The 25,150-nt window shown below is 49.3% G+C and overlaps 1 protein-coding gene across 1 annotated transcript in view; it reads right to left on the bottom strand.

Moving 5' to 3' along the window:
* LOC140394554 (uncharacterized) overlaps nucleotides 1–25,150 on the bottom strand; it is a 103,582-nt gene that overhangs the window by 8,633 nt on the left and 69,799 nt on the right. Inside the window, exons 10-16 of the mRNA XM_072481912.1 lie at nucleotides 21,510–21,733; nucleotides 14,852–15,019; nucleotides 11,616–11,778; nucleotides 8,857–8,974; nucleotides 6,590–6,708; nucleotides 2,025–2,224; nucleotides 758–877 (exon numbers count right to left, since the gene is read on the bottom strand). Of these exons, the coding sequence (XP_072338013.1) occupies nucleotides 758–877; nucleotides 2,025–2,224; nucleotides 6,590–6,708; nucleotides 8,857–8,974; nucleotides 11,616–11,778; nucleotides 14,852–15,019; nucleotides 21,510–21,733 (1,112 nt within the window). The remainder of the gene's footprint in view (nucleotides 1–757; nucleotides 878–2,024; nucleotides 2,225–6,589; nucleotides 6,709–8,856; nucleotides 8,975–11,615; nucleotides 11,779–14,851; nucleotides 15,020–21,509; nucleotides 21,734–25,150) is intronic.

Raw genomic sequence — 25,150 nt, 5'->3', positions numbered from 1 at the left:
TTTTGGATGTTGCAGTTATGGGAAAAGTGCACAACAAACCTGGTTGCAGTTGACGTGCATTCAAGCAGCCCCAACATTATAAATATTTGGGCAGCACGGTAGCATTGTGGATAGCACAATTGCTTCACAGCTACAGGGTCCCAGGTTCGATTCCGGCTTGGGTCACTGTCTGTGCGGAGTCTGCACATCCTCCCCATGTGTACGTGGGTTTCCTCCGGATGCTCCGGTTTCCTCCCACAGTCCAAAGATGTGCAGGTTAGGTGGATTGGCCATGAAAAATTGCCCTTAGTGTCCAAAATTGCCCTTAGTGTTGGGTGGGGTTACTGGGTTATGGGGATAGGGTGGAGGTGTTGAATTTGGGTTGAGGGTGAGAGAGGTACTGATCATGCTGCGTGATCTTCCAATCAGGTGGATAGGGAAGATGTAGAGAATCATCAGGAGGTATGGGGCAGAAGACCATGAGAGCACAATGGAGCAGGGAGTACAGGCCAAGTGAGCTTCTCTTGCTTTGAACCTGAGTAACTCTGGATTATGCATTTCCCAGCTGATTCCTGATATTTCTCTTTGACACGGCTGTAATGTTAAACTACCCAGCAAGCACTGTGCAACATTAACCTCTTTTTCATTATGAATTATTCCAGGTGTTGATAAAGAGAGGTTGAAGAAAAGGGCAAGTGTGGTGCAGGTTATGTTAGATGTTCTTTGGAGCTGAATTCTATCCAGAACATGTAACATTTGTTAATAGGCATTTACTTACCCATCCAGACGGATTTGCCAGTATCCTTGTACGGTGACGGGAACCCAGTTAATTTGACCTGTGTAATGGTTTGGATCAACTCCACCAAATACAACTTCACTTCCAGACTGACCATTCTCTCTGTAAATCAACGGTTAAAAATGAATTAAATCTGGAATTGTGCAGGTTCAGAATTTCTGTTAGCTTCTACGATCACATCATATTAGCCTTTTGTCAAATATGTGCCTGAAAATAGTTGTTAACCTGCTGGAAAGCTTGCTGTAAAGTCTAGAGAATGTGGTAACTAATGAGTAGGGTGCAACTATATCCTACCACAGCAGTGTGAATCCACATGGTTTTAAATGTTTGCATCGTGATCTAGTCAGATTTATTTGATTTGTTGTTGCGATCGGGAATGGGGAACAGCCTGAGCAGAAAATGGAAGCGGATTCAAGAGTAAATTGCAAAAGGGAGTTGGGCATATGTTGGGGAAAGGGTTATGGTGGATGGGCAGGGGAGTTAGACTAATTCGATAGTTCCTTCAAAGCGCTAGCACAAGCACAATGGGCCGAATGGCCTCTTTCTATGCTGCATGTGATTCTATTCATTAAAGTCTACAGGGCTGAAATCAAATCTAGAGTGGGTTCACTGCCTAGGGTGGCAGGATGGGCCGAGGAATGATTGTCAGAGCAAAGCCAGGGAGGAAAACTGGAGCAGAACAGAAGAGGATTCTTAAAGGGGGCATAAGCAATTCAAAGACATCAAATTTTTTTTTCCAAGTGAGGCTTTCCATGAGCTGTGGCCCTCCAGGAGAAACGATGAGCCCAAAGGGACGTAGCGATGACCACTGCTAGCCCTCACATTCCCAACTGAGCTTTTATTGCTTCCTATTTCTGACCCCATGTACTGCTGCCACATCTGGATCCCCTGGTGGAGATGGTCCCAAAGCAGAACAGAGGGAAATTGGCTGGTTTCTCTGACCCTGGCCTCTCCCACCATCATTTGAATACACGGAGTGGCGGACAGTCAGGTGGCTAAAATCCCTGTCAGATGGGGCAGGGAGCTGGAAGAAACTTTGCTGCAGTGCAGATGGGGAGTGGAGTTCTGTCTACAGGCATCCCATTCTTACTTTACTTAATTTCCCAATGCTGTATCGCCTATTGAATTATGCCAGAGAAAAATCCAGGTGTTGATAAAGAGAGGTTGAAGAAAAGGGCAAGTTTGGTGCAGGTTATGTTAGATGCTCTTTATGAAGAGATTAATTAGTGAATGTTAAAAAATACTTCACCTGGTCAGGTAAAAAGCAAACAGAGGCTGCTCCACCAGATGCTCGGACATCATGTTCTCGAAAACAGTTGTGGCACCTGATACGGCATAATTTGGATATCCCAATCCCAGAATTCCATCAAATTTAGCGTAGTAAAGGAAAGTGCTAGGCTCAGTGATACTTAAACCAAATTCCTGTTGGGTGATATCAATGTTGCCGACCTAATCGAAAAGAAGACAGTTTAAATATTTACAGTAGGTCGTCCTGTAAGAAGGTCAAGTTAACATATGAACACATTAGGGTATTGCCAGTTTCTTGGTCTCTGCTGTTTAAAATTGCCCTTGGAAGGTATCGAGCCTCCGGCTGCTCCTCACTCGGTGAATGTCTTCGGAATGTGAAGATAGGGATATAATGAAATGAAATGAAAATCGCTTATTGTCACAAGTAGGCTTCAATGAAGGTACTGTGAAAAGCCCCTAGTCGCCACATTCCGGCACCTGTTCGGGGAGGCTGTTACGGGAATTGAACCGTGCTGCTGGCCTGCCTTGGTCTGCTTTCAAAGCCAGCGATTTAGCCCTGTGCTAAACAGCCCCTGTTATAAACACTCTGTTCCAAAAATTTTCTGCTGCAATGTCTCAGTCATTGGGCACTAATGTATCCAGTGAGGTGAGGCACTGCAGTCTCTAAATGGACAGATGTGGGCCCCACTAACCCATCCCACTGAAGAGTTTTTAAAGAGTTTCCGGAACATTGTGTCTTCCTCCAGGAGCTGAGGAAGATATGTGATGTGAGAAATAAAGGGTTAGCACAATTACTTTGAGTTATAAAGTGAGATACATTTTTGAAAGCTGTTTCTTTTGCTGTATTTTTCCATAAGCTTTATCGTACACATCTGGCTCGTTATTCTAGATGCGTTTTGTTAGAGATGAAGTTACTGTAGCTGTTTTTGTTTATTTTTAACATTTCGCACTTTCCCACGAGCTGTGAGAATATGATGGGATGTGCACAATGGGGACACATTGAAGGCCGTGAGCAGTCAAAATAAGCTTTGGCACGCACCCACACAAAGCTGTATTGTGTATACATGTATGTTATTGCAACTGCTCAGTGAGAGATTTTGTGACTTGAATCTTTCCCTTGCACACTGGAAATAAACGATTTTCTGACTTTAACCATTTCTGGACTCCGACTGGCTTTTGTCCCACAACATATGGAGAAGATGTCAGGGCGAACGCGGATAACCTTCCAAACTCCCAGGTGGGCATCGGAGTTCCTGACCACATGGGTCAGGTGTGCACCCATAGTTGGCAGTTGCACTGAATTCGTCAATTCTAATTACATGCTATTACACTAGCCTCAAGAGTTCGAGTAGGTCAACGTGACAAAGATTGTGGACTTGACAATGTTTGCAAATTAAAGAAGAAGAGAAAACTTGTTTTTTAATAAATTTTGAGTACCCAATTAATTCTTTCCAATAAAGGGGCAATTTATCGAATACACCAAGAGATGAAAGAAACGGGGGAAGCGCTAGTAGAAGAGTTGAAGGGTAAATGGGAGGAGGAGCTGGGGGAGAAGATCGAGGAAGGTCTGTGGGCTGATGCCCTAGGTAGGGTTAATTCCTCCTCCTCGTGTGCCAGGCTCAGCCTGATACAATTTAAGGTGGTTCACAGAGCGCACCTGACGGGGGCGAGGTTGAGTAGGTTCTTTGGGGTAGAGGACAGATGTGGAAGGTGCTCAGGGAGCCCGGCGAACCATGTCCATATGTTTTGGTCATGCCCGGCACTGGAGGGGTTCTGGAGAGGAGTGGCGGGAGCAATATCTCAGGTGGTGAAAGTCCGGGTCAAGCCAAGCTGGGGGCTAACAATATTTGGAGTAGTGGACGAGCCGGGAGTGCAGGAGGCGAAAGAGGCCGGCATTCTGGCCTTTGCGTCCCTAGTAGCCCGACGAAGGATCTTGCTAATGTGGAAGGAGGTGAAGCCCCCCAGCGTGGAGGCCTGGATAAACGACATGGCTGGGTTCATAAAGCTGGAGAGAATTAAGTTTGCCATAAGAGGGTCTGCGCAGGGGTTCTACAGGCGGTGGCAACCGTTCCTAGACTATCTCGCGGAGAGTTGGAGGAAGATCGATCAGCAGCAGCAGCAACACTGGGGGGGGGGGGACGTCTTGGGAAGGGGGGGGGAATGGGGGATTGCTTGGGGGGATGGATGAGCAGGAGATAACATGAAGGGTGGGGGAAACTGGCACGTGCGGGAGAGAGCAAGTGTATCAACCTATGTAAATATACCATTTTGCCATGTATATATCTTTCTCAGTGCGATTTCGTGTTATTTTGTTACGGGGGTGAGGGGGGGGAGGGTTATTGTGTGTAAGGGGAAAAAATTGTGTTGTTGAAAAACTTTAATGAATATATATATTTTTTAAAAGGGGCAATTTATCATGGCCAATCCACCTAACCTGCACATCTTTGCTTCTGGGGGTGAAACCCACACAAACATGGGAGGAATGTGCAAACTCTACACGGACAGTGACCCAGGGCCGCGATCGAACCTGGGACCTCGGCGCCGTGAGGCAGCAGCGATAGCCACTGCGCCACCGTGCTGCCCCAGGAAACCTCTTCTTATGCTGCATCTTCAGACATTGTTTAGATATCCCAAAATGTTTCACAGCGAATGACTTACTTTCGAAGTGCACCCAGTTACTGTCTGTCACTGTGGTGCGTGCGACCCAGCACTTAGACAAATATGAACTGGACAGAGAGAGCCAATGTGACTCAATTAAAGGTTAGGCATGTCTGTCTAAACCTGCCAAATCTTTTGAGTAGGATTGGATTGGATTTGTTTATTGTCACGTGTACCGAGGTACAGTGAGAAGTATTTTTCGGCGAGCAGCTCAACAGATCATTAAGTACATGGGAAGAAAAGGGAATAAAAGAAAATACATAATAGGGCAACACAAGGTACACAATGTAACTACATAAGCACCGGCATCGGATGAAGCATACAGGGTGTAGTGTTAATGAGGTCAGTCTAAAAGAGGATCATTAAGGAGTCTGGTAACGGCAGGGAAGAAGTTGTTTTTGAGTCTGTTCATGCGTGTTCTCAGACTTCTGTATCTCCTGCAAAAAGAAGTTGGAAGAGTGAGTAAGCCGGGTGTGATGGGTCTTTGATTATGCTGCCCGCCCTCCCCAGGCAACGGGAGGTGTAAATGGAATCAATGGATGGGAGGCAGGTTTGTGTGATGGTCTGGGTGGTGTTCATGACTCTCTGAAGTTTCTTGCGGTCCTGGGCCGAACAGTTGCCATACCAGGCTGTGCTGCAGCCCGATAGGATGCGTTTTATGGTCACCCATAAGGGTAGACAAAGGAACGTCCATGGAGGTTTTACATCAGAGGCACCTCAAAAGACATTGGATAACGTTCCAAACAAATGATTATTGGCAAAAGTAAGACCACTCTTTGGAGATGGAGATGTGGCTTTGGTTAGAAATGGTTTGGGAGGTAGGATGCAGAGAGTGGAGATAAAGGATATATATGTGGAAGGTGGAATGTGGTAGGGATCTGCTCTGGGACCTCAGTTTTTCGCCATATTTTTTGATGACTGTTATAACCCACACGGGTCTCACGGGGTTGGGATGATCGACCGTCCCATGGAGCTTGTAGAATATGAGCTCCCTCGATAAGGGGACAGCGGACCCTTAACAAGGGCCATGTGTCTTTGTATAAATAGAGTCGACCAGTTAGGCACCGACTACAGAAGGCCCAGTAGGGGACTACTGCAGCTGTACACAATAGTTAAAGTGTTAAACAAAATAAGTGATGTTTCTCTCTAAAACGCGGTGTGGATTCTTCGTTGTCCCCTTACAAAAATGACCCAGATGAAGGAATTGAGCATTGTATACGACTGCTGATGACATAAAGTTAGCAGGGATAGTACGTAGTGCAGATGGAAGGTCATTCTTGCAAAGGAACACAAATAGAATAAGTGAATGGCCATTCGGAGTTCAATGTGGGCATGTGTGAGATCATCGACTTTGGAAGAAGATAAAGAATATTTCCCAAATGATGAGGAACTAAGAATGGTCGAGGAGAGTGACTCAGGAGCCCAACAACACAAATCATTAAAAGCCAGTAGGTAGGTACAAAAGTCAATCAGAAAAGCCAATCGATTGCTGGTGTATAAAAGGGGCTAAAATGGGCTGGTTTAGCACAGGGCTAAAGAGCTGGCTTTTAAAGCAGACCAAAGCAGGCCAGCAGCACGATTCAATTCCCGTACCAACCTCCACGAACAGGCTCCGGATTATGGCAACTAGGGGCTTTTCACAGTAACTTCATTTGAAGCCTACTTGGATAACAAGCGATTTTCATGTCATTTTCATTTAATTATAAACGATGAAATACAAAGGACAGGAAGCTGTTCTTCGGTTTTGTAGACCCTTGGTCAGGTGCTCAAGGGCAATTAGGGATGGGCAATAAATGTTGACCTAACCAGCGATGTCCACATCCAACAAAAGATTTAAAAAACACAATCTGCGACTTCAATTGGGGCAATGAGCCCCTCAGAGATGGGTAATCAGCGAGTTTGACTTACTCTGACAGTATCATATCCCAGTATACCAATCATGCTGCCTGTGTCATATTGAATGGAAATTGATTTTTTGCCCATCCGAAATGTTGAGGAATCTTCTGGAATGAACTTGGTGTGATCCCCTACAAGAAAAGCACATTGTATCCACTCAGTTTCAGTAGATGATTCTGTTCATTTCAGTACAACAAGTTGGCCGGGACTAATGGTACAGAGCTATGGTCAAATCCCAGCAGAGCATCTGAGGAATTTAGATTCAATTCATTAAAAATAGATATGGAATAAAAAGCTAGCATTGGTTGTGGTGATTTCTTCTTGGGCTGTGCCTCAGGGTCAAGGATGAGTTTTTGGGTGGGTGGAGTTGGGTTGGGGTGATGATGCCTGTGTGTGGATTCGTTTAACATGGGGTGGTCGTTACAACCTCCACACGGTCCCAACAGAGCGAGGTCTTGGCTCAATGGGAGGGAAATCTGAGATGACTGGAGATCGGGCTTTGCTATAGGACAGGGTCTAACACACACCCATCATCCTCCATTCACCTGCCTGTCTGTCAGTGACGTCACTTCTAAAGGGGGTTGTCATTTCCCTCTCCCTCGTGCCTTGCAGTCTCACCCCTGTTAGCACTGCTTCTCTCACCCCTGCTCACCCCGCTGCTGCTCCTCTCTCCCCGCTGCTGCTCCTCTCCCCCCGCTGCTGATCCTCTCCCCCCGCTGCTGATCCTCTCCCCCCGCTGCTGCTCCTCTCTCCTCGCTGCTGCTCCTCTCCCCCCGCTGCTGCTCCTCTCCCCCCGCTGCTGCTCCTCTCTCCCCGCTGCTGCTCCTCTCACCCCGCTGCTGCTCCTCTCCCCCCGCTGCTGCTCCTCTCCCCCCGCTGCTGCTCCTCTCTCCCCGCTGCTGCTCCTCTCTCCCCGCTGCTGCTCCTCTCCCCCCGCTGCTGATCCTCTCCCCCCGCTGCTGCTCCTCTCTCCCAGCTGCTGCTCCTCTCCCCCCGCTGCTGCTCCTCTCCCCCCGCTGCTGCTCCTCTCTGCCAGCTGCTGTTCCTCTTTCCCCGCTGCTGCTCCTCTCCCCCGCTGCTGCTCCTCTCCCCCCGCTGCTGCTCCTCTCTCCCCGCTGCTGCTCCTCTCCCCCCGCTGCTGCTCCTCTCCCCCCGCTGCTGCTCCTCTCCCCCCGCTGCTGCTCCTCTCCCCGCTGCTGCTCCTCTCCCCCCGCTGCTGCTCCTCTTCCCCCGCTGCTGCTCCTCTCTGCCCGCTGCTGCTCCTCTCCCCTCGCTGCTGCTCCTCTCTCCCCGCTGCTGCTCCTCTCCCCCCGCTGCTGCTCCTCTCCCCCCGCTGCTGCTCCTCTACCCCCGCTGCAAATCTTCTACTCCCGCTGCTGCTCCTCTCTCCCCATTGTTGCTCCTCGCCCCCCCGCTGCTTCTCTTCTACTCCCGCTGCTGCTCCTCTCTCCCCACTGCTGCTCCTCTCCCCCGCTGCTGCTCCTCGCCCCCCCGCTGCTTCTCTTCTCCCCCCGCTGCTGCTCCTCTCTCCTCATTGTTGCTCCTCTCCCCCCCGATGCTTCTCTTCTACTCCCGCTGCTGCTCCTCTCTCCTCGCTGCTGCTCCTCTCTCCCCACTGCTGCTCCTTTCCCCAAACCAATCAGCTGCTTCCTCTTGCCCCGGGCCACTTTCTGAATCCTGACATCTTCACAGGAGCTCTCTGTGTTGCTCTTTTCAAGTTTCCCCACCACATTGATCAGCTGTTTCCCACCCAGCCAAGTGGGGATTCAGTGTCTAACAATTGAAATATCAGCTCATAATGAAGCAAATCTAAGTCAAGAAGAATAACTGTATCACCTCACGTTTCTGTGAACCGTTATGCTTTCAAAAAAAGACAACCTGTGCTATTGTGAGAACTGCTATTATAGATTATCATAGAATTTACAGTGCAGAAGGAGGCCATTCGGCCCATCGAGTCTGCACCGGCTCTTGGAAAGAGCACCCTACCCAAGGTCCACACCTCCACCCTATCCCCATAACCCAGTAACCCCACCCAACACTAAGGGCAATTTTGGCCACTAAGGGCAATTTATCATGGCCAATCCACCTAACCTGCACATCTTTGGACTGTGGGAGGAAACCGGAGCACCCGGAGGAAACCCACGCACACACAGGGAGGATGTGCAGACTCCACACAGACAGTGACCCAAGCCGGAATCGAACCTGGGACCCTGGAGCTGTGAAGCAATTGTGCTATCCACAATACTACCGTGCTGCCTATATTATCTGGAAGTACTTACTGCAGGCATAACCGTAGCAGTAATTCGATGGAACCCAAAGGTTTGAAGAGCCAGTGTCAAAGATGACAATGAAACTCTGAGGTGGAGTCCCAACGCTGATTGGTGCATAGTACGACAGCTGTCAGCAAAATAGAAGAAAAACGTGTGATTAGGAATGTGTCTGTTTCTCAGATAGTAAAGTACAGTTGAGATGCGTTACAGATCAGACCTGCTTAAGCTTTTGGGTTGTCTAAGAATAATTTAAGTTGTGCATACTAACCAACCACAATGGGACGAGTTTTGCATTTATTATCCAACTAGGTAAAATTTTACTGTCCTCAGTGTTTAATTAAAACAACCTCCTTAGGTTTTCAAATGTCAAACTAAGATTTTTAAAGATGGCGCTGCCACTTTTAGCAAATATTCCACAGGTTCACGTAGTGAGGCGGCTTAAAAACTTTGTCATAAATGTGTAGGAATGGTGAGTGGCTATCGTCAGTTTCATGAGAGATCTTGAAACTGAATTAATCAGATTCATTACCTGTTCTATGATTCTGGTAATGAGAAAATAAATTGTGTATTTAAATAGAACAACTTCAGGATATCCCGAAACACTTATCCCAGGAAAGTACGCTATGAAGTGGAGTCACTGTTATGGTGTAAGAATCGGCAGGCTACTGCAGAAAATACGGAGGCATGGGATTCAGGGAGATTTAGCAGTTTGGATCAGAAATTGGCTAGCTGGAAGAAGACAAAGGGTGGTGGTTGATGGGAAATGTTCAGACTGGAGTCCAGTTACTAGTGGTGTACCACAAGCATCTGTTTTGGGGCCACTGCTGTTTGTAATTTTTATAAATAGAACAGAGAACATAGAACATTACAGCGCAGTACAGGCCCTTCGGCCCTCAATGTTGCGCCGACCTGTGAAACCACTCTAAAGGAGGGTGTAAAAGGATGGGTGAGTAAATTTGCAGATGACACTAAAGTTGGTGGAGTTGTGGACAGTGCGGAAGGGACAGAGGGACATAGATAAGCTGCAGCGCTGGGCTGAGAGGTGGCAAATGGAGTTTAATGCAGAAAAGTGTGAGGTGATTCATTTTAGAAGGAATAACAGGAAGACAGAGTACTGGGCTAATGGTAAGATTCTTGGCAGTGTGGATGAGCAGAGAGATCTCGGTGTCCATGTACATAGATCCCTGAAAGTTGCCACCCAGGTTGAGAGGGTTGTTAAGAAGGCGTACGGTGTGTTAACTTTTATTGGTAGAGGGACTGAGTTTCGGAGCCATGAGGTCATGTTGCAGCTGTACAAAACTCTGGTGCGGCCGCATTTGGAGTATTGCGTGCAATTCTGGTCGCCGCATTATAGGAAGGATGTGGAAGCATTGGAAAGGGTGCAGAGGAGATTTACCAGGATGTTGCCTGGTATGGAGGGAAGATCTTATGAGGAAAGGCTGAGGGACTTGAGACTGTTTTTGTTAGAGAGAAGAAGGTTAAGAGGTGACTTAATTGAGGCATACAAGATGATCAGAGGATTGGATAGGATGGACAGTGAGAGCCTTTTTCCTCGGATGGTGATGTCTAGCATGAGGGAACATAGCTTAAAATTGAGGGGAGATAGATATAGGACAGATGTCAGAGGTAGGTTCTTTACTCAGAGAGTCTAAGGGCGTGGAATGCCCTGCCTGCGACAGTAGTGGACTCGCCAACACTAAGGGCATTCAAATGGTCATTGGATAGACATATGGACGATAAGGGAATAGTGTAGATGGGCTTTAGAGTGGTTCACAGGTCAGCGCAACATTGAGGGCCGAAGGGCCTGTACAGCGCTGTAATGTTCTATGATGACCATCAGGCCAGAATACCTATGAGGAGAGATTGGATAGGGTGGGTTACTATCCTTGGAACAAAGAAGGCTGAGGGGGTGACTTAATTGAGGTGTACAAAATTATGAGGGGAAGAGATAGAGTGGACAGGATTAATTTATTTTCCGTCGTGGAGAATTCTAGAACCAGGGGACATAGATTCAAGATCAGTGGTAGAAGGTGTAGAGGGGACATGAGGGAGAAGTTTTTTACGCAGAGGATAGTGGGAGTCTGGAATTCGCTGCCCGGGTTGGCGTTGGAGGCAGAGACCCTAAACTCTTTTAAAAATTACCTAGATCTGCACCTCAAGTGCTGTAAGGTACAGGGCTGTGGATCGGTGAGGGAAGGTAGGGTTAGAAAGGGCAGCTGGGTGTCCTCAGGCTGGCATGGGCGAGATGGGCCGAACGGCCTCCTTCTGAGCTGTAACTTCTCAATGAAGAGAATGAGGAGCAGAAGTCAGCTATTCAGCCCCTCGGGCCTGCTCCACCATTCATTAAAATCATGGCCGATCCCAGCCCAGCCAATCTGCGCACAGCACGATCCCACAAACAGCACTGTGATGGCCAGCAGATTTGTATTAGTAACTTTGGTACAGTGATAACTGTTGGGTAGATCCCCCCTGCTCTGCATCAAAAAGGTGTCTTGGAATTGTTTACATCCATGTGACAGGGCAGACATGGTCCTGGCTTAATGTCCATTCTAATAGAGGGTATCCCTGACAATGCAGCACTCCCTCAGCGCTGTGCTAATATATATCCATCGCAAAATAACCGACTTCAGCACTTGCTGCACTTTTTGGTTTCAGATCCACGTGGCAGCATTAATAAAGGGCAGAATGCAATAAAAACCACCGGGATGTGACTGTTTCAATTCTATTCTGTATGCTGATCTTCTTTAAAACGAGTACAGATTACTTACATCCAGGTAGTTTACTAGTGAATCTGTTGAACCCAATGACTGCCCCTTGGATGCTCCACGGAATCTTGAGTAGAGATTGCCTTTGTGTTCTTTCAGAAACTCTTCGAGTAAACCACGTTCCTCCAAGACATCGCGGACAGATTTACCCTTAAATAGTTTCACTCTGCAAGGATCGGAATGCAAATGGATCAACATTCAGGCAGATACGTCCTTCTAAATTAACCAAATATCTTTTTCTACACCTTGCAGTTTCATGTGTACAAGCTATAATCATCTATGTACTATGTTGTGATTGGTCAACAAAAGAAGCATTTACAAAAACCAGTGATTGATGTATGAAGGTACACATACAAACTGATCCAAAGTTGGCTTAGTTGCAGTAGACAGTGGGTGATGACAGGCGGCTGCTTTAGTGACTGGAAGCCAGAGCCCAGGGACGTACCCCAGGGATCTGTCCTGGCTTCCCGATTATTCATTATTGATATAAACGACATTGATGACTATGTGAGGGGTAGATCAGTAAGCTCGCGGATGACACAAGGATTGGCCAGGTGGCTGACAGTGAGAATGAGTGTCTGGGGTTACAGGAAGATATAAACGGGATGGCCAGGTGGGCAGATTAAGTGGCAGATGGACTTTAACCCTGAAAAGTGTGAAGTGATGCATTTTGGAAGGCGAAATTTGACAAGGAATATTCAACAATCGGTATGTCTCTGGGAGGTTTTGAGGAACAAAAGGGACAGTGGCGTGTTTGACCATAGATCTCTGAAGGCAGAAGGGCAGGTTAATAGGGTGGTGATAAAGGCACAAGGGACACTTACCGTTGTCAATCGGGACGTAGATTACAAAAGCAGTGAGGTAATTTTGGAGTTCTATAGAACTCTGGTGAGGCCACAGCTGGACCATAGGACGGGATTCTCTCATCCCACGGCAGTGTCCACGCCGTCGTAAAGGGGCCGCTGCCAGGACAAATGATGGCCCCTACAGGGGGCCAGCACCGCGCTGGAGTGGTTCCCGCCGCTCCAGCTGCCGATCCCGGCGCTAACGGGGCGCCGCGGGATCCACGCATGCGCAGTGGTCTCCTTCAACGCGCCGACCCTGACGCAACATGGCGCAGGGCTACAGGGGCCGGTGCGTAGGAAAGGAGGCCCCCAGCCAGAGAGGCCGGCCTGCCGATCGGTGGGCCCCGATCGCGGGCCAGACCACATCGGAGGCCCCCCGGGATCTCCCCCCCCCCCCCCCATCTGACCCTTCCACGCTGAGGTCCCGCCGGCTGAGAGCAGGTGTGAACGGCGCCGGCGGGACCTCAGTGTGTCCACAACGCGCTCGGCCCATCCCGGCCTGAGAATCGGTGGTCCGGCCGCGTGGAGTGGCGCGCGACTGGCGCCGCGCCAACCACGCCAGCGCCAATGGTGCCGATTCTCCACAGAAAATAGACGAGAAGGAGGGATCAATCTCCATTTAAATAACATCTCTCCTGAATTGAGATGTGCAATGTGATATTTATTATTGAATTTATTTTTCTGTCCAGTTCATTGTCTGCTAAAACCCTGTAAACACTTCATTCCATGTCTGCTACATTCAGGACTTAGTGCACATTAAGGTACTGCTCTTTGAGGACATACAAGGGCAAACGTACCGTAATAATTCAATCAAAATTGTCACCATATACATTACAAATTTCATAAATATTGGCCGCATCTATTAATTAATTCAAAAACCAGATTGGTGCAGAAAGGAAAAACAATCCTGTTCTCCACTGAGAGTTCCATTGCACAGGGAACTCCCCTTGCACCAACTCAAAGTGGACTTTGTTTGCAAAAGCACATTTGTGTCTACCTGAAGTTAGAATAGATAGATTTTATATAGATATGGGCAGCACAGTGGCACAATGTGTAGCAGTGTTTCTTCACAGCGTCACGGCCCCAGGTTCGATTCCCGGCTTGGGTCACTGTCTGTGCGGAGTCTGCACGTTCTCCCCGTGTCTGCGTGGGTTTCCTCCGGATGCTCCAGTTTCCTCCCACAAGTCCCGAAAGACGTGCTGTTAGGTGAATTGGACATTCTGAATTCTCCCTCTGTGTACCCGAACAGGCACCGGTATGTGGCGACTAGGGGCTTTTCACTGTACCTTCATTGCAGTGTTACCGTAACCCTACTTGTGACAATAAAGATTATTATTATTTTAAATGCTGTGTGTTATGGTGCCTTAATGAAACTATTCAATTCCCTCACACCCGGAGTGTTATAGGTAGAGGTAGACAAAGTTACCACAGCCCCAGATAACCATAGGCTGCTTTCCCCTTTGAGGGGGAGAGCTGACTGGTGGAGATTTAATCTGAGCGTCACCACACCTCAGGTGAGGGGCAAGGGTGAGAAGGCGGGGCCTTCATCAATAACCCTAGATTTACCAGAATGACACCTTCATTGCACGTGATTAATTATGAGAGGACCTTGCACACAGCAGGGTTTCATTCCCTTAAATTTAAAAGATTAAGAAGCAATTTGATTAAAGCTTTCAGGATGTTAAGGGGAAAAGATAGGGTAGATAGAGAGAAACTGGTTCCGTTGTTTGAGGTGTCAGTCTGAGGGAATAGTCTACAGGTTAGAGCTGAATCTTTCAGGAGTGAAAGTTGAGAACACTTCGACACACAAAGGGTGGTAGATGTTAAGGAACTCTTCTCTACAACTGGCCGTGGCTGCTAGATCAATGATATATTTTAAATCTGAGATTGTTAGACTTTTGTTCTCCAAAGGTACTAAGGGAATAAGTCAAAGGCCGCTCTGTGGACATCACCCACATTGACTGGCAGAACCAGCTCGAGGGGTTAATGGCCCACTCCTGTTCCGATATCCCGAATGGTGGAAGAGAGAGATACATAATTGAAACGTTCAAACCAAACACCAAGTATTTTGCTAGCATTATCGTCTTCTGAGAGGGTACATTAAACACATATCCAAACTTCAAAACCAAGACTGCAATCACAAATTCATATCTGACTGGGCAGCTCGGTGGTGCAGTGGTTAGTACTGCTGCCTGACGGCGCCTTGGACCCGGGTTCGATCCCGGCCCCGGGTCACTGTCCAAGTTGAGTTTGCACATTCACCCCCGGACTGCGTGGCTCTCACCACCACAAACCAAAAGATGTGCAGGGTAGGTGGACTGGACGTGCTAAATTGCCCCTTAATTGGAAAAAAACAATTGGGTACTCTAAATTTATAATAGAATTTTTTTTTACCTGACTAAACATTCAGAGAGCTGAATGCAAGCAAGTGCAATGAGCAACCACTTCATTTTTGCCTCTTCGAGTAGTAGAAGGACACCACAAGGAAATGTCAAATTCCAATGTGAATGGGTTCTGGTTGTTGCTGCTTTTATAGTCATCGGGATCAATCCATTCCGTGGTCTACAGATTTGGATAACAGGTAATTAAAAGTTTTTCAACAATGGAAAATTTCAAACATGGTGACCTTGTTGGAAAAACAGATATTGTTTCCAATTTAAGTAACGTCAAACTTGGGAAAGTTACAATTTATCACATGACTAAATGTCAATGGCCCCTATTAATGCAATTGTAACCGACAAAGAAATCAAAACTCTATTTACAAACCCATGAAAAATGATTAGTGTAGTTACTTGGGGTGTTGGAGCTTGTGCATTTTGCCTCAGGTACTGATAAGCAATGAATTAATGTCTGGATGACATTGAGCTTATTTGTATATGGTAGGTCAGCTGATGTGTAGGTTGCCCATTGAGTGGGAAAACTCCTAGTGTGGAGAGGGCACCAGGACGGTATCAACACAGAGCACACAATCTGTAATCAACAAATTGTGGTGTTGGGTGTTCTGACACACAGATGAGCCAACACAGTTGCATATGGTACAACGCTTCTTTATTTAAACTCACTATTTACAACTTGGTCTTTGCACTCTGCACGTGGGGGGCTCCCTGCTTGTGGTGTTTCAACAGCTCTTTCTTGTTTCCTTCTCCCCAGACCTACTGACCTCCAGGTGTCGTGCTCGTGCTTTTTATGTGGTTGGTGTTCTTGTCTGTGATTGGTTGTGGCGTTGTGTACTCTGATTTGCCTGTTAGTGTGTCCATCATGATGTGTGTGTTTGAATATCATGACATCCCCCCTTTTTACAAAGATATGTGCCTACGTGGTAATAAATATGATCGTGACGTGAGTGCATCTAAGAGTGTGTGTGTGTCGTGTGCAGCATGTGTCTATGACGGAACTATGTACATGGGGCGATGTCGAGTGCGTCACATGAATCCAGTTGTACCATAACATAACAGAAATGCGAACGAGAGAAGAAGAAAAAAAATTTGAACAGTTGTCCCGTCAGACGACATCTGGAACGATAAACAACAACAGGTTATCATGTAAAATTGTCCAACTTATTAAACATATGAACTGTATTATAAGTCCATTCTAATGGGTTAGCGACGAATTCGGGTTGACCGCCTTAAGGGTGGATCAAGAACCACCGGCTGCTGTGCAGGCATGGCCATGGGTGGCGATGGAAAGGGCGTGATGTGCGGCAGCTCCACAAAGTCATCCTCGGAAGCCTGTTGAGGATCTGGCGTGTTGTGTGGCTGTGAGCGTGGAAGTCGGCGAAGGGCGCGCCGATTGCGGCGACGCACGGAACCATCCGGCATGCGAACCAGGAACGAGCGGGGAGCCACTTGTCGGAGGACTTCGGCCGGTGCTGACCAGCCACCATACGGTTGATGGACGCGTACTTTGTCTCCGGAGGACAGGGGGGGCAGGTCCGTCGCTCGTGTGTCGTACCGACCTTTCTGGCGATCACGCTGCAGTTGCATGTTCCGAAGAACCGCCTCATGGTCTGTTGTCGGTGCCAGGACGGAAGGTACCGTCGTCCTGAGGGAGCGACCCATTAGTAGCTGCGCTGGCGAGAGGCCCGTGGATAACGGGGCCGATCGATAGGCCAGCAAGGCAAGGTTAAAGTCCGATCCGGCATCAGCCGCCTTGCACAGGAGCCGCTTTGCGATGTGGACACCCTTTTCAGCCTTCCCGTTCGATTGTGGATGCAGAGGGCTGGATGTCACATGAGTGAAACCATATGCTGCGGCAAAGGACGACCATTCACGGCTGGCAAAACAAGGTCCATTGTCTGACATGACAGTCCTTGGAATGCCGTGGCGAGCAAACGTTTCCTTGCAGGCCCCAATGACTGCGGACGACGTCAGATCATGGAGAGGCATGACTTCCGGGTAGTTTGAGAAGTAGTCTATAATAACAATGTAATCTCTGCCGAGCGCGTGAAATAGGTCAACACCCACCTTCGCCCAGGGGGACGTCACCATCTCGTGTGGTAGAAGTGTTTCCGGAGGTTGCGCTGGCTGAAACCTCTGACAGGTTGTGCAGTTGAGCACCATGTTGGCTATGTCTTCATTAATACCCGGCCAATATACCGCCTCCCGGGCCCTTCGTCTGCATTTTTCGACGCCCAAGTGGCCTTCGTGTAGTTGACGAAGAATCATCTGGCGCACACTGTGTGGAATGACGATCCTATGCGATTTCATAAGGACCCCGTCTATATTGGTGAGATCATCTCGCACATTATAAAACTGGGGGCACTGCCCTTTTAGCCACCCTTCCGTCATGTGGCGCATCACTCGCTGCAGCAGAGGGTCAGTCGCCGTCTCTGCGCGTATGTGGGCCAGACTAGGATCATCAGCTGGCATATTTGCTGCTGTCAGAGTCACGTGTGCCTCAATTTGACGCACGAACCCCTCTGCATCTGGTGGTGTGCTCACTGCTCGGGAAAGAGTGTCCGCCACGATGAGTTCCTTCCCCGGAGTGTAGATCAGTTCAAAATCGTACCTCCTGAGTTTGAGTAAGATGCGCTGGAGGCGAGGAGTCATGTCGTTCAGGTCTTTGTTAATGATGTTGACCAGGGGGCGGTGGTCAGTTTCGACCGTGAATCGTGGCAGGCCATACACATAGTCGTGGAACTTGTCCAGTCCAGTTAACAAGCCCAGGCATTCTTTTTCGATTTGCGCGTAGCGCTGTTCGGTAGGGGTCATGGCTCGTGAGGCATACGCAACCGGGGCCCATGATGACGTGCTGTCTTTTTGGAGGAGTACCGCTCCAATACCAGATTGGCTGGCGTCTGTTGAGATCTTTGTAGGGCGAGTCGTGTCAAAGAAGGCCAGCACTGGTGCCGTGACCAGTTTGTGCTTGAGCTCCTCCCATTCCCGCTGATGCGACTGGTGCCAGTTGAATTCCGTCGATTTTTTTACGAGATGGCGCATGTTTGTTGTATGAGAAGCCAGGTTGGGAATGAACTTCCCAAGGAAGTTGACCATGCCGAGGAATCTTAAGACAGCCTTCTTGTCAGCCGGTCGTGGCATGGCTGTGATGGCGCTAACCTTGTCTGCATCGGGACGGACCCCGGACCTTGAGATGTGGTCCCCGAGGAATTTCAGCTCCGTCTGGCCGAAAGCACACTTCGCACGGTTGAGACGCAGGCCATTTTGCCGTATGCGGGTAAAGACACGTCGAAGACGATGCATGTGTTCCTGCGGAGTGGTGGACCAAATGATGATATCGTCCACATATACACGTACCCCTTCGATGCCTTCCATCATCTGTTCCATAATGCGGTGGAATACTTCAGATGCCGAAATGATGCCGAATGGCATCCGGTTGTAGCAGAATCTGCCAAAAGGGGTGTTGAATGTGCATAGTCTTCGGCTGGCCGGGTCCAGTTTGATCTGCCAGAATCCTTTGGACGCATCCAATTTAGTGAATATGTTGGCTCGCGCCATCTCGCTGGTGAGGTCTTCTCGTTTCGGGATGGGATAGTGTTCCCGCATGATGTTGTTGTTCAGATCTTTTGGATCTATACATATACGGAGCTCGCCAGAGGGCTTCTTTACACAGACCATGGAGCTGACCCATGGCGTGGGCTCCGTGACCTTGGATAGGACCCCTTGGTCCTGAAGAATCTGCAGTTGTGCCTTGAGGCGGTCTTTGAGAGGCGCAGGAACCCTGCGAGGTGCGTGAACGACAGGGATGGCGTCCGGTCTGAGTCGAATCTTGTACGTGTGTGGCAATGTCCCCATGCCTTCAAAAACCTCCTGGTTGTGAGCGAGGAGGGAATGGAGATTCGCGTGGAACTCAGCATCCGGGAAGTCGGATATCTCATCTGGAGAGAGAGACATGATGCGCTGTACCAGGTGAAGGACCTTACACGCTTGTGCGCCCAGTAACGAGTCCTTTGATGAGCCCACAACTTCGAAGGGGAGTGTGGCCGTGTACCTCTTGTGAGTCACCTGTAGCTGGCAAGATCCTATGGACGGGATAACGTTCCCGTTATAGTCAACCATCTTAAGCCGGGATGGTGTGATGGGTGGTTTGACCTTCATGGCCTGGACTGCAGAGTAAGCAATCAGGTTGGCGGATGCGCCGGTGTCCAGACGGAAGGCGACGCGCGATCGGTTGACCGTCAGGGTGGCACACCACTCATCGTCTGGATTGATGGCATTGACCTTGTTGACATCAATGACGGCAACTCGGAAGTCATCCTGGTCATCTGCATCACTTAATTGGAAGTCTTGATGCGTGGGCTGGACGGTCCTGACTCGTGTGCGAGGTTGTCGAGGATGCGCCGGATCCATAGGTTGAGCCGCACGACAGCGGGCTGCGTAGTGGCCTATCATGGCACATCTGTTGCACTGTCGGTATTTTGCAGGACATTGCCCTTTTAAGTGTAGACCTCCACAATTTCTGCACGTCATGACGTCACGGCGTTCGTTGCGCCACTGCGCATGCGCAGTGCGATCTTGCGGTGGGCGCGCCTGCGCAGTGCGTCCCTCGTTGTGGCCGTTATTTTTGGCGCGCACCTGCGCGGGAGACCGCGAAAAGCGCGGGAAGCGGCCGCTGTCGTCCGGGCCGTGGGGCGGGAAGAAATCGACGGCCTGGATGCGTTCAACGTCGTGGGCGGCCTGGCTTGCCGATTCGACGGCTGGGGACCCCCTCCGTGCCAACTCGGACGCCTGAAATCGGGCAAAACGGCAGGTAGCATTTTCATGGAGGACACAGGCTTCCACAGCAGACGCTAAGGTGAGGCTCTTTATTTTAAGAAGCTGCTGGCGTAGGCCACTAGAGGCAACGCCAAAAACAATCTGGTCCCTGATCATGGACTCTGTAGTGGTGCCGTAACCGCAGGACTGCGCTAGAATCCGGAGGTGCGTCAAAAAGGGTTGAAAAAGCTCCTCCTTACCTTGCAGGCGTTGCTGAAAGATGTATCTTTCGAAAGTTTCGTTTACTTCAGTTTGAAAGTGCTGGTCCAGTTTGAGGATGACCGTGTCATATTTGGCCTGGTTTTCGCCTTCTTCGAACACCAGTGAATTATAGACATCGTTTGGGTGGGGGCCTGCGTAGAAGAGGAGCATTGCAATCTTCGAATCATCCGAGACATTCTGTTTTTCGGTGGCACGGATGTACAGGTCAAATCGCTGCCTGTAGAGCTTCCAGTTGGTGCCTAGGTTCCCCGTGACTTGCATCGGCTGCGGTTTGCCGGTGTGGTCCATGTCCAGAATGGCAGGTTGGTAGGCAGGTATCGATCCACTCCTGTACCATGTGGTGTTGGGTGTTCTGACACACAGATGAGCCAACACAGTTGCATATGGTACAACGCTTCTTTATTTAAACTCACTATTTACAACTTGGTCTTTGCACTCTGCACGTGGGGGGCTCCCTGCTTGTGGTGTTTCAACAGCTCTTTCTTGTTTCCTTCTCCCCAGACCTACTGACCTCCAGGTGTCGTGCTCGTGCTTTTTATGTGGTTGGTGTTCTTGTCTGTGATTGGTTGTGGTGTTGTGTACTCTGATTTGCCTGTTAGTGTGTCCATCATGATGTGTGTGTTTGAATATCATGACACAAATATTTAAGATTTGGTGATTCGTGTATTGGATTAGACCACACGTAGTTTCATAGCCTCTTTTCTGTTCTGTAAGGGTCAGAAATGCAATGGTTGGTTCTGAATGTTGCTGCAACAATGGAATAAGCATGCTGTCTTTATCACCAGAATCCTTTGTTAAGGATTGGATTGAGTTGATACACGTTGTGGAAAGCCATTGCTGCGATAAGCAGATGAGCCAAACACCATGGTGGACACTGTCTCCACCACCTGTGCATTGTGGCCACGTCTTCTCGCTACAACATGACCTGCAGCAACTCACCAAGAATTTTCCAAGGGCATCTTCCAAACTGGCAATCTCTGCCACCTAGAAGAACAAAGGCAAGTGATGAGTTGGAACACCACCATCTGCACGTTCCTCTCCAACAGATACAGAGCCAGAAATTCTGTCCTTTTACCCTTTTTGAATTCTCCGGCCTTAGCTGCTGATGCTCTCTTAAGTTTGTATGTTCAGTCCCTCCCCTGGATACTCTACTTGTCATTATCCAAAACGTTGTCCCTTTGATTTACTACACTGCCTCTGACATGATTCCTTCCGCCTAGTGTCATAATATACACACAGGTATATGATGGTGCACAGACAGGCAGTGATTGACACACAGGATGACCAGTGAACATACAGAACACAGCAGCCAATCACCAGACAGGACACGACCACTATAAAGCCAGAGGGCACTAGTTTTCCTACTCTCTTGGGATCCAGCCTCTGAGACCAGTCAGAGCCCATGAGCAGCAACTAGAACATACACCATGTGGTCGTAAGATAGTCTGGTCAGGTTAGCCTCACGTCTCCAGTCAAGTCAGCATAGTGTCAACCCACAGTTAAAGTATGTATGATAGTTCAATAAAATCAAGTTGTATTTCTTCAAGTGTTGGAAGCCTGTGTCTCTCACTGCTGCAGTAAACGCAGTCCTCGCAGACCCGGCATACCCAACACATTACCTAGTATTGAGCTTCAAACTCTTTCGACCACCTTGGTTATATGCCTCACCAGAACGCTGGTTCCAGCCTGGTTTAGCTGAAGACTGTCCCAATGGTCCAGCTCCCATTATCCCCAGGACTGAAGCCATTGCCTCGTGAATCAAAAACCCATTTCGCTCACACCAATCTTTGAGCCGCACATTCATCTCTCTAATCCGATTTACCCAACACCAGTTTGCTGGTGGCTGAGGTAATAATCCAGAGATCATGGGCTGGATTCACAATCGGCGAGATCCTCCATTTCGCCGGTAACACACACGGCCACGGATTCACTGACGGCATGGGCTGCCCACAATGGGAAACCCCATTGACCGGCTGCAGGGACGGAGAATCTCACTGCTGGCGGGGGCACGCCGCCCCAGTAAACGGGCGCAGCGGGATGGAGAATCACACCCCATTTACTTTCAGGTTCTACTTTTTAATTGGCCCCCTAGCTGCTCATACACCCTGAGCATAACTTATTTCCTAGTCCTATCTATGCCTTTGGTGCCAGTGTGTAACACAGCCAACATGTTCCTCCCCAGCCCAGAGCAGATATCCTGCACCCTGGCACTGCACAGGCAACAGAACCATCTGGACTCATACCCTCGGTTGCAGAGAATCCCTGGTCTAGCGCCCTCAAATACGAGTACATTCCTATTAACCCCCACTTGAATGTACCACATTGCCATGAACAGCTTTCTCATCCATTGACCAAAGAACCATCGAAAGGTTACAGCACAGAAAGAGGCCATTCGTCCATGCCAGCACGAGGAAACTCAGGTGCCCCTTCTAATCCCACCTTTCTGCACCCTGTCTGTAGCCCTGATCTTACAGCACTTAAGGTGCAGATTCAGATACTTTATAAAAGAGTTCAGGCTCTCTGCTTCCACCGCCAACTCTGGCAGCGAATCCAGACTCCCACTACCCTCTGCATAAAAATGTTCTTTCTCATGTCCCCTCTACACCTTCGACCACTTATCTTGAATCCATGTCCCCTTCTAGAATTCTCCGCCAAGGGCAACTATTTGACCTGGTCCACTCTATCTTTTCCACCTATACTTTCGTACACCTCAATTAAATCACCCCTCAGCCTTCTTTGTTCCTGGGGTAATAACCCCAACCTATCTAATCTCTCCTCATAGCTCCACTTTTCTAGCCCTGGCAACATTCTTGTGACTCTCTCCTGCACTCTCTCCAGAAATGCTCCAGTTGTGGCCTCACCCGTGTAAATAAAATTCCAACATCATATCCGAACTTTTATATTCTATATCTCTGCCAATGAAGCAGAGCGTTCCATATGGTTTCTTAACAATTGTCTATTGCAACTGCTGTCTTTAGGGACCTATGCACCTGTACACCAAAATCTCTCACTTCATCCACCCCTCTTAGTATGTTCCTAGTTATTGTGTACTCCCTACAACTGTTTAGCCTCCCTAAATGCATGACCTCACACTGTATTTAATTCTCTGTATTAAAATCCATCTGCCACTTTATCGTGCACTCCACCAACCCATCTAGATCATTTTGGAGACTATGGGTGGGATTCTCCTGTGAACCGTTCCGGTGTCGGGCCGCCCGGAAGGTGCGGAGTCCTCCGCACTTTCAGGGGCTAGGCCTGCGGCGTCGGGGTTGGCGCCCTGCCAACCGGCAGCAAAGTGCCGCCGCGGCTGTCGCGAGTTGGCGCATGCGCGGGGTGGTTCGTCTCCGCACCGGCCATAGCGGAGGTCCACAGCAGCCGGTGCAGAGGCAAAGAGTGTCGCCATGGCACAGGCCCGCCTGCGGATCGGTGGACCTCGATCGCGGGCCAGGTCACCGAGGGGGCCACCCCCCCGGGGCCAGATCCCACCGCGTCCCCCTGAGGGCCCCGGAGGCCGCCCGCAGAGCCAGGTCCTGCCGGCAAGTACCAGGTCTAATTCACGCCGACAAGACCGGCCTAAAATGGGGGTCGCTCATCCCATTGCGGGCCGGAGAATCGCCGGGGGGGGGGGGGGGCGCTGCCAGCGACTGCTGGCCGGCGCGGCGTGATTCCCGCCCCCGGCGCCGGTGAATTCGGCAGCCGGCGGGGGCGGGATTCACTCCGCCCCGGGCGATTCTCCGGCCCGGCGGAGGGTCGGAAAATCCCGCCCTAAAGCTATCCTCTACACTATCGACCAATCAGCCAATCTTTGTGTTATCTGCAAATTTCCCAATCCTGCTCCCATGTTGCTGTACAAATCGATCATTAATATAAACACAAACAGTAAGGGTCCCAACACCGAGTCCTGAGGAACACAACTTGAAACAACTTTCCATTCACAAGGGCATTTTCTGTGAGGGTCAGGAAGAATCCAGCACGAGTTTGTAAAGTCAAACACAAAAATACTTCATTTACAACAATATGTACACAGGCCCAGTCATTCACTACTGCTCCCCTCTCTAGCCGGCACCACACTGGCCAGCCCTATTTATCCAGCTGTACGGCTAATGTTTTCCACCTCCCTCTTATTGCGGGAGCTCATGTTCCTCAAGTAACATGGGGTAGAATCATAGAATCATAGAATTTGGAGTACAGAGGGAGGTCAGTTGGCCCTTCGAGACTGCTCTTGGAAAGAGCACCCTACTTAAACCCATGCCCCCACCCTACCCCCATAACCCAGTAACCCCACCTAACTTTTTTGGACACTAAGGGCAATTTATCATGGCCAATCCACCTCACCTGCAAGTCTTTGGAAAGTGGGAGGAAACCGGAGCACCCGGAGGAGACCCACGCTGACACGGGGAGAACGTGCAAACTCCGCACAGACAGTGACCCAAGCCGGGAATCGAACCTGGGACCCTGGAGCGGTGAAGCAACTGTGCTAACCACTGTGCTACCGTGCTGCTGGGCAACCAGTTGACCCCAGCCAATAGGATCCGGGCAGGTTATAACAGCATTTGTTGACCATTACCTTTTGTTTCCTGTTACTGCTGAGTGAGGGATATTCCGAGTGAACTCATGCCAAGTGAGGGAAATGCCGAGTGAGGGATATTCCGAGTGAAGGGTATGCCAAGTGACGGAAATCTGAGTGATCGATATGCTGAGTGAGTAATTTGCCGAGTGAGAGTGTGCTAAGTGAGGGAAGTACCGAGTGAGGGGTATACAGAGTGAGGGATACGCGGAGTCAGGGGTTTGCAGAATGAGGGAAATGTTGTCTGAGGGACATTACGAGGTGAGGGGTATGCCGAGTGAGGGATATGCCGAGTGAGGGATATGCTGAGTGAGGATATGCCGATTGAGGGATATGCTGAGTGAGGATATGCCGAGTGAGGGATATGCTGAGTGAGGATATGCCGAGTGAGGGATATGCCGAGTGAGGGGTTTGTTGAGTGAGGGATGTACCAAATGAGGGACATTCCGAGAAAGGGATAATCTGAGGGACGGACATGCTGAGTGAGTGATTTGCCGAGTGAGGCAATATCCTCAGGACCGAGCCAACTCAGTCTGAAACACTGCTACAAGCCACTACTGCTGATGAACATAGAAATCCCTCAGCTGAGTGAATTCGGTGCCCTTGCCAAACTGAATAGTTTTGTTAAAAAGTGGTTTTGATTTTCTTAAATTTTCAGGACTACGGAGAGTTGGGCTGATTTGATGATCTCTG

The sequence above is a fragment of the Scyliorhinus torazame genome, chromosome 17, assembly GCF_047496885.1.
Source record: "Scyliorhinus torazame isolate Kashiwa2021f chromosome 17, sScyTor2.1, whole genome shotgun sequence".
Classification (NCBI taxonomy): Eukaryota; Metazoa; Chordata; class Chondrichthyes; order Carcharhiniformes; family Scyliorhinidae; genus Scyliorhinus; species Scyliorhinus torazame.
The sequence above is the reverse complement of the archived record's forward strand: the minus strand, read 5'-3'. Positions and strand labels throughout refer to the sequence as shown.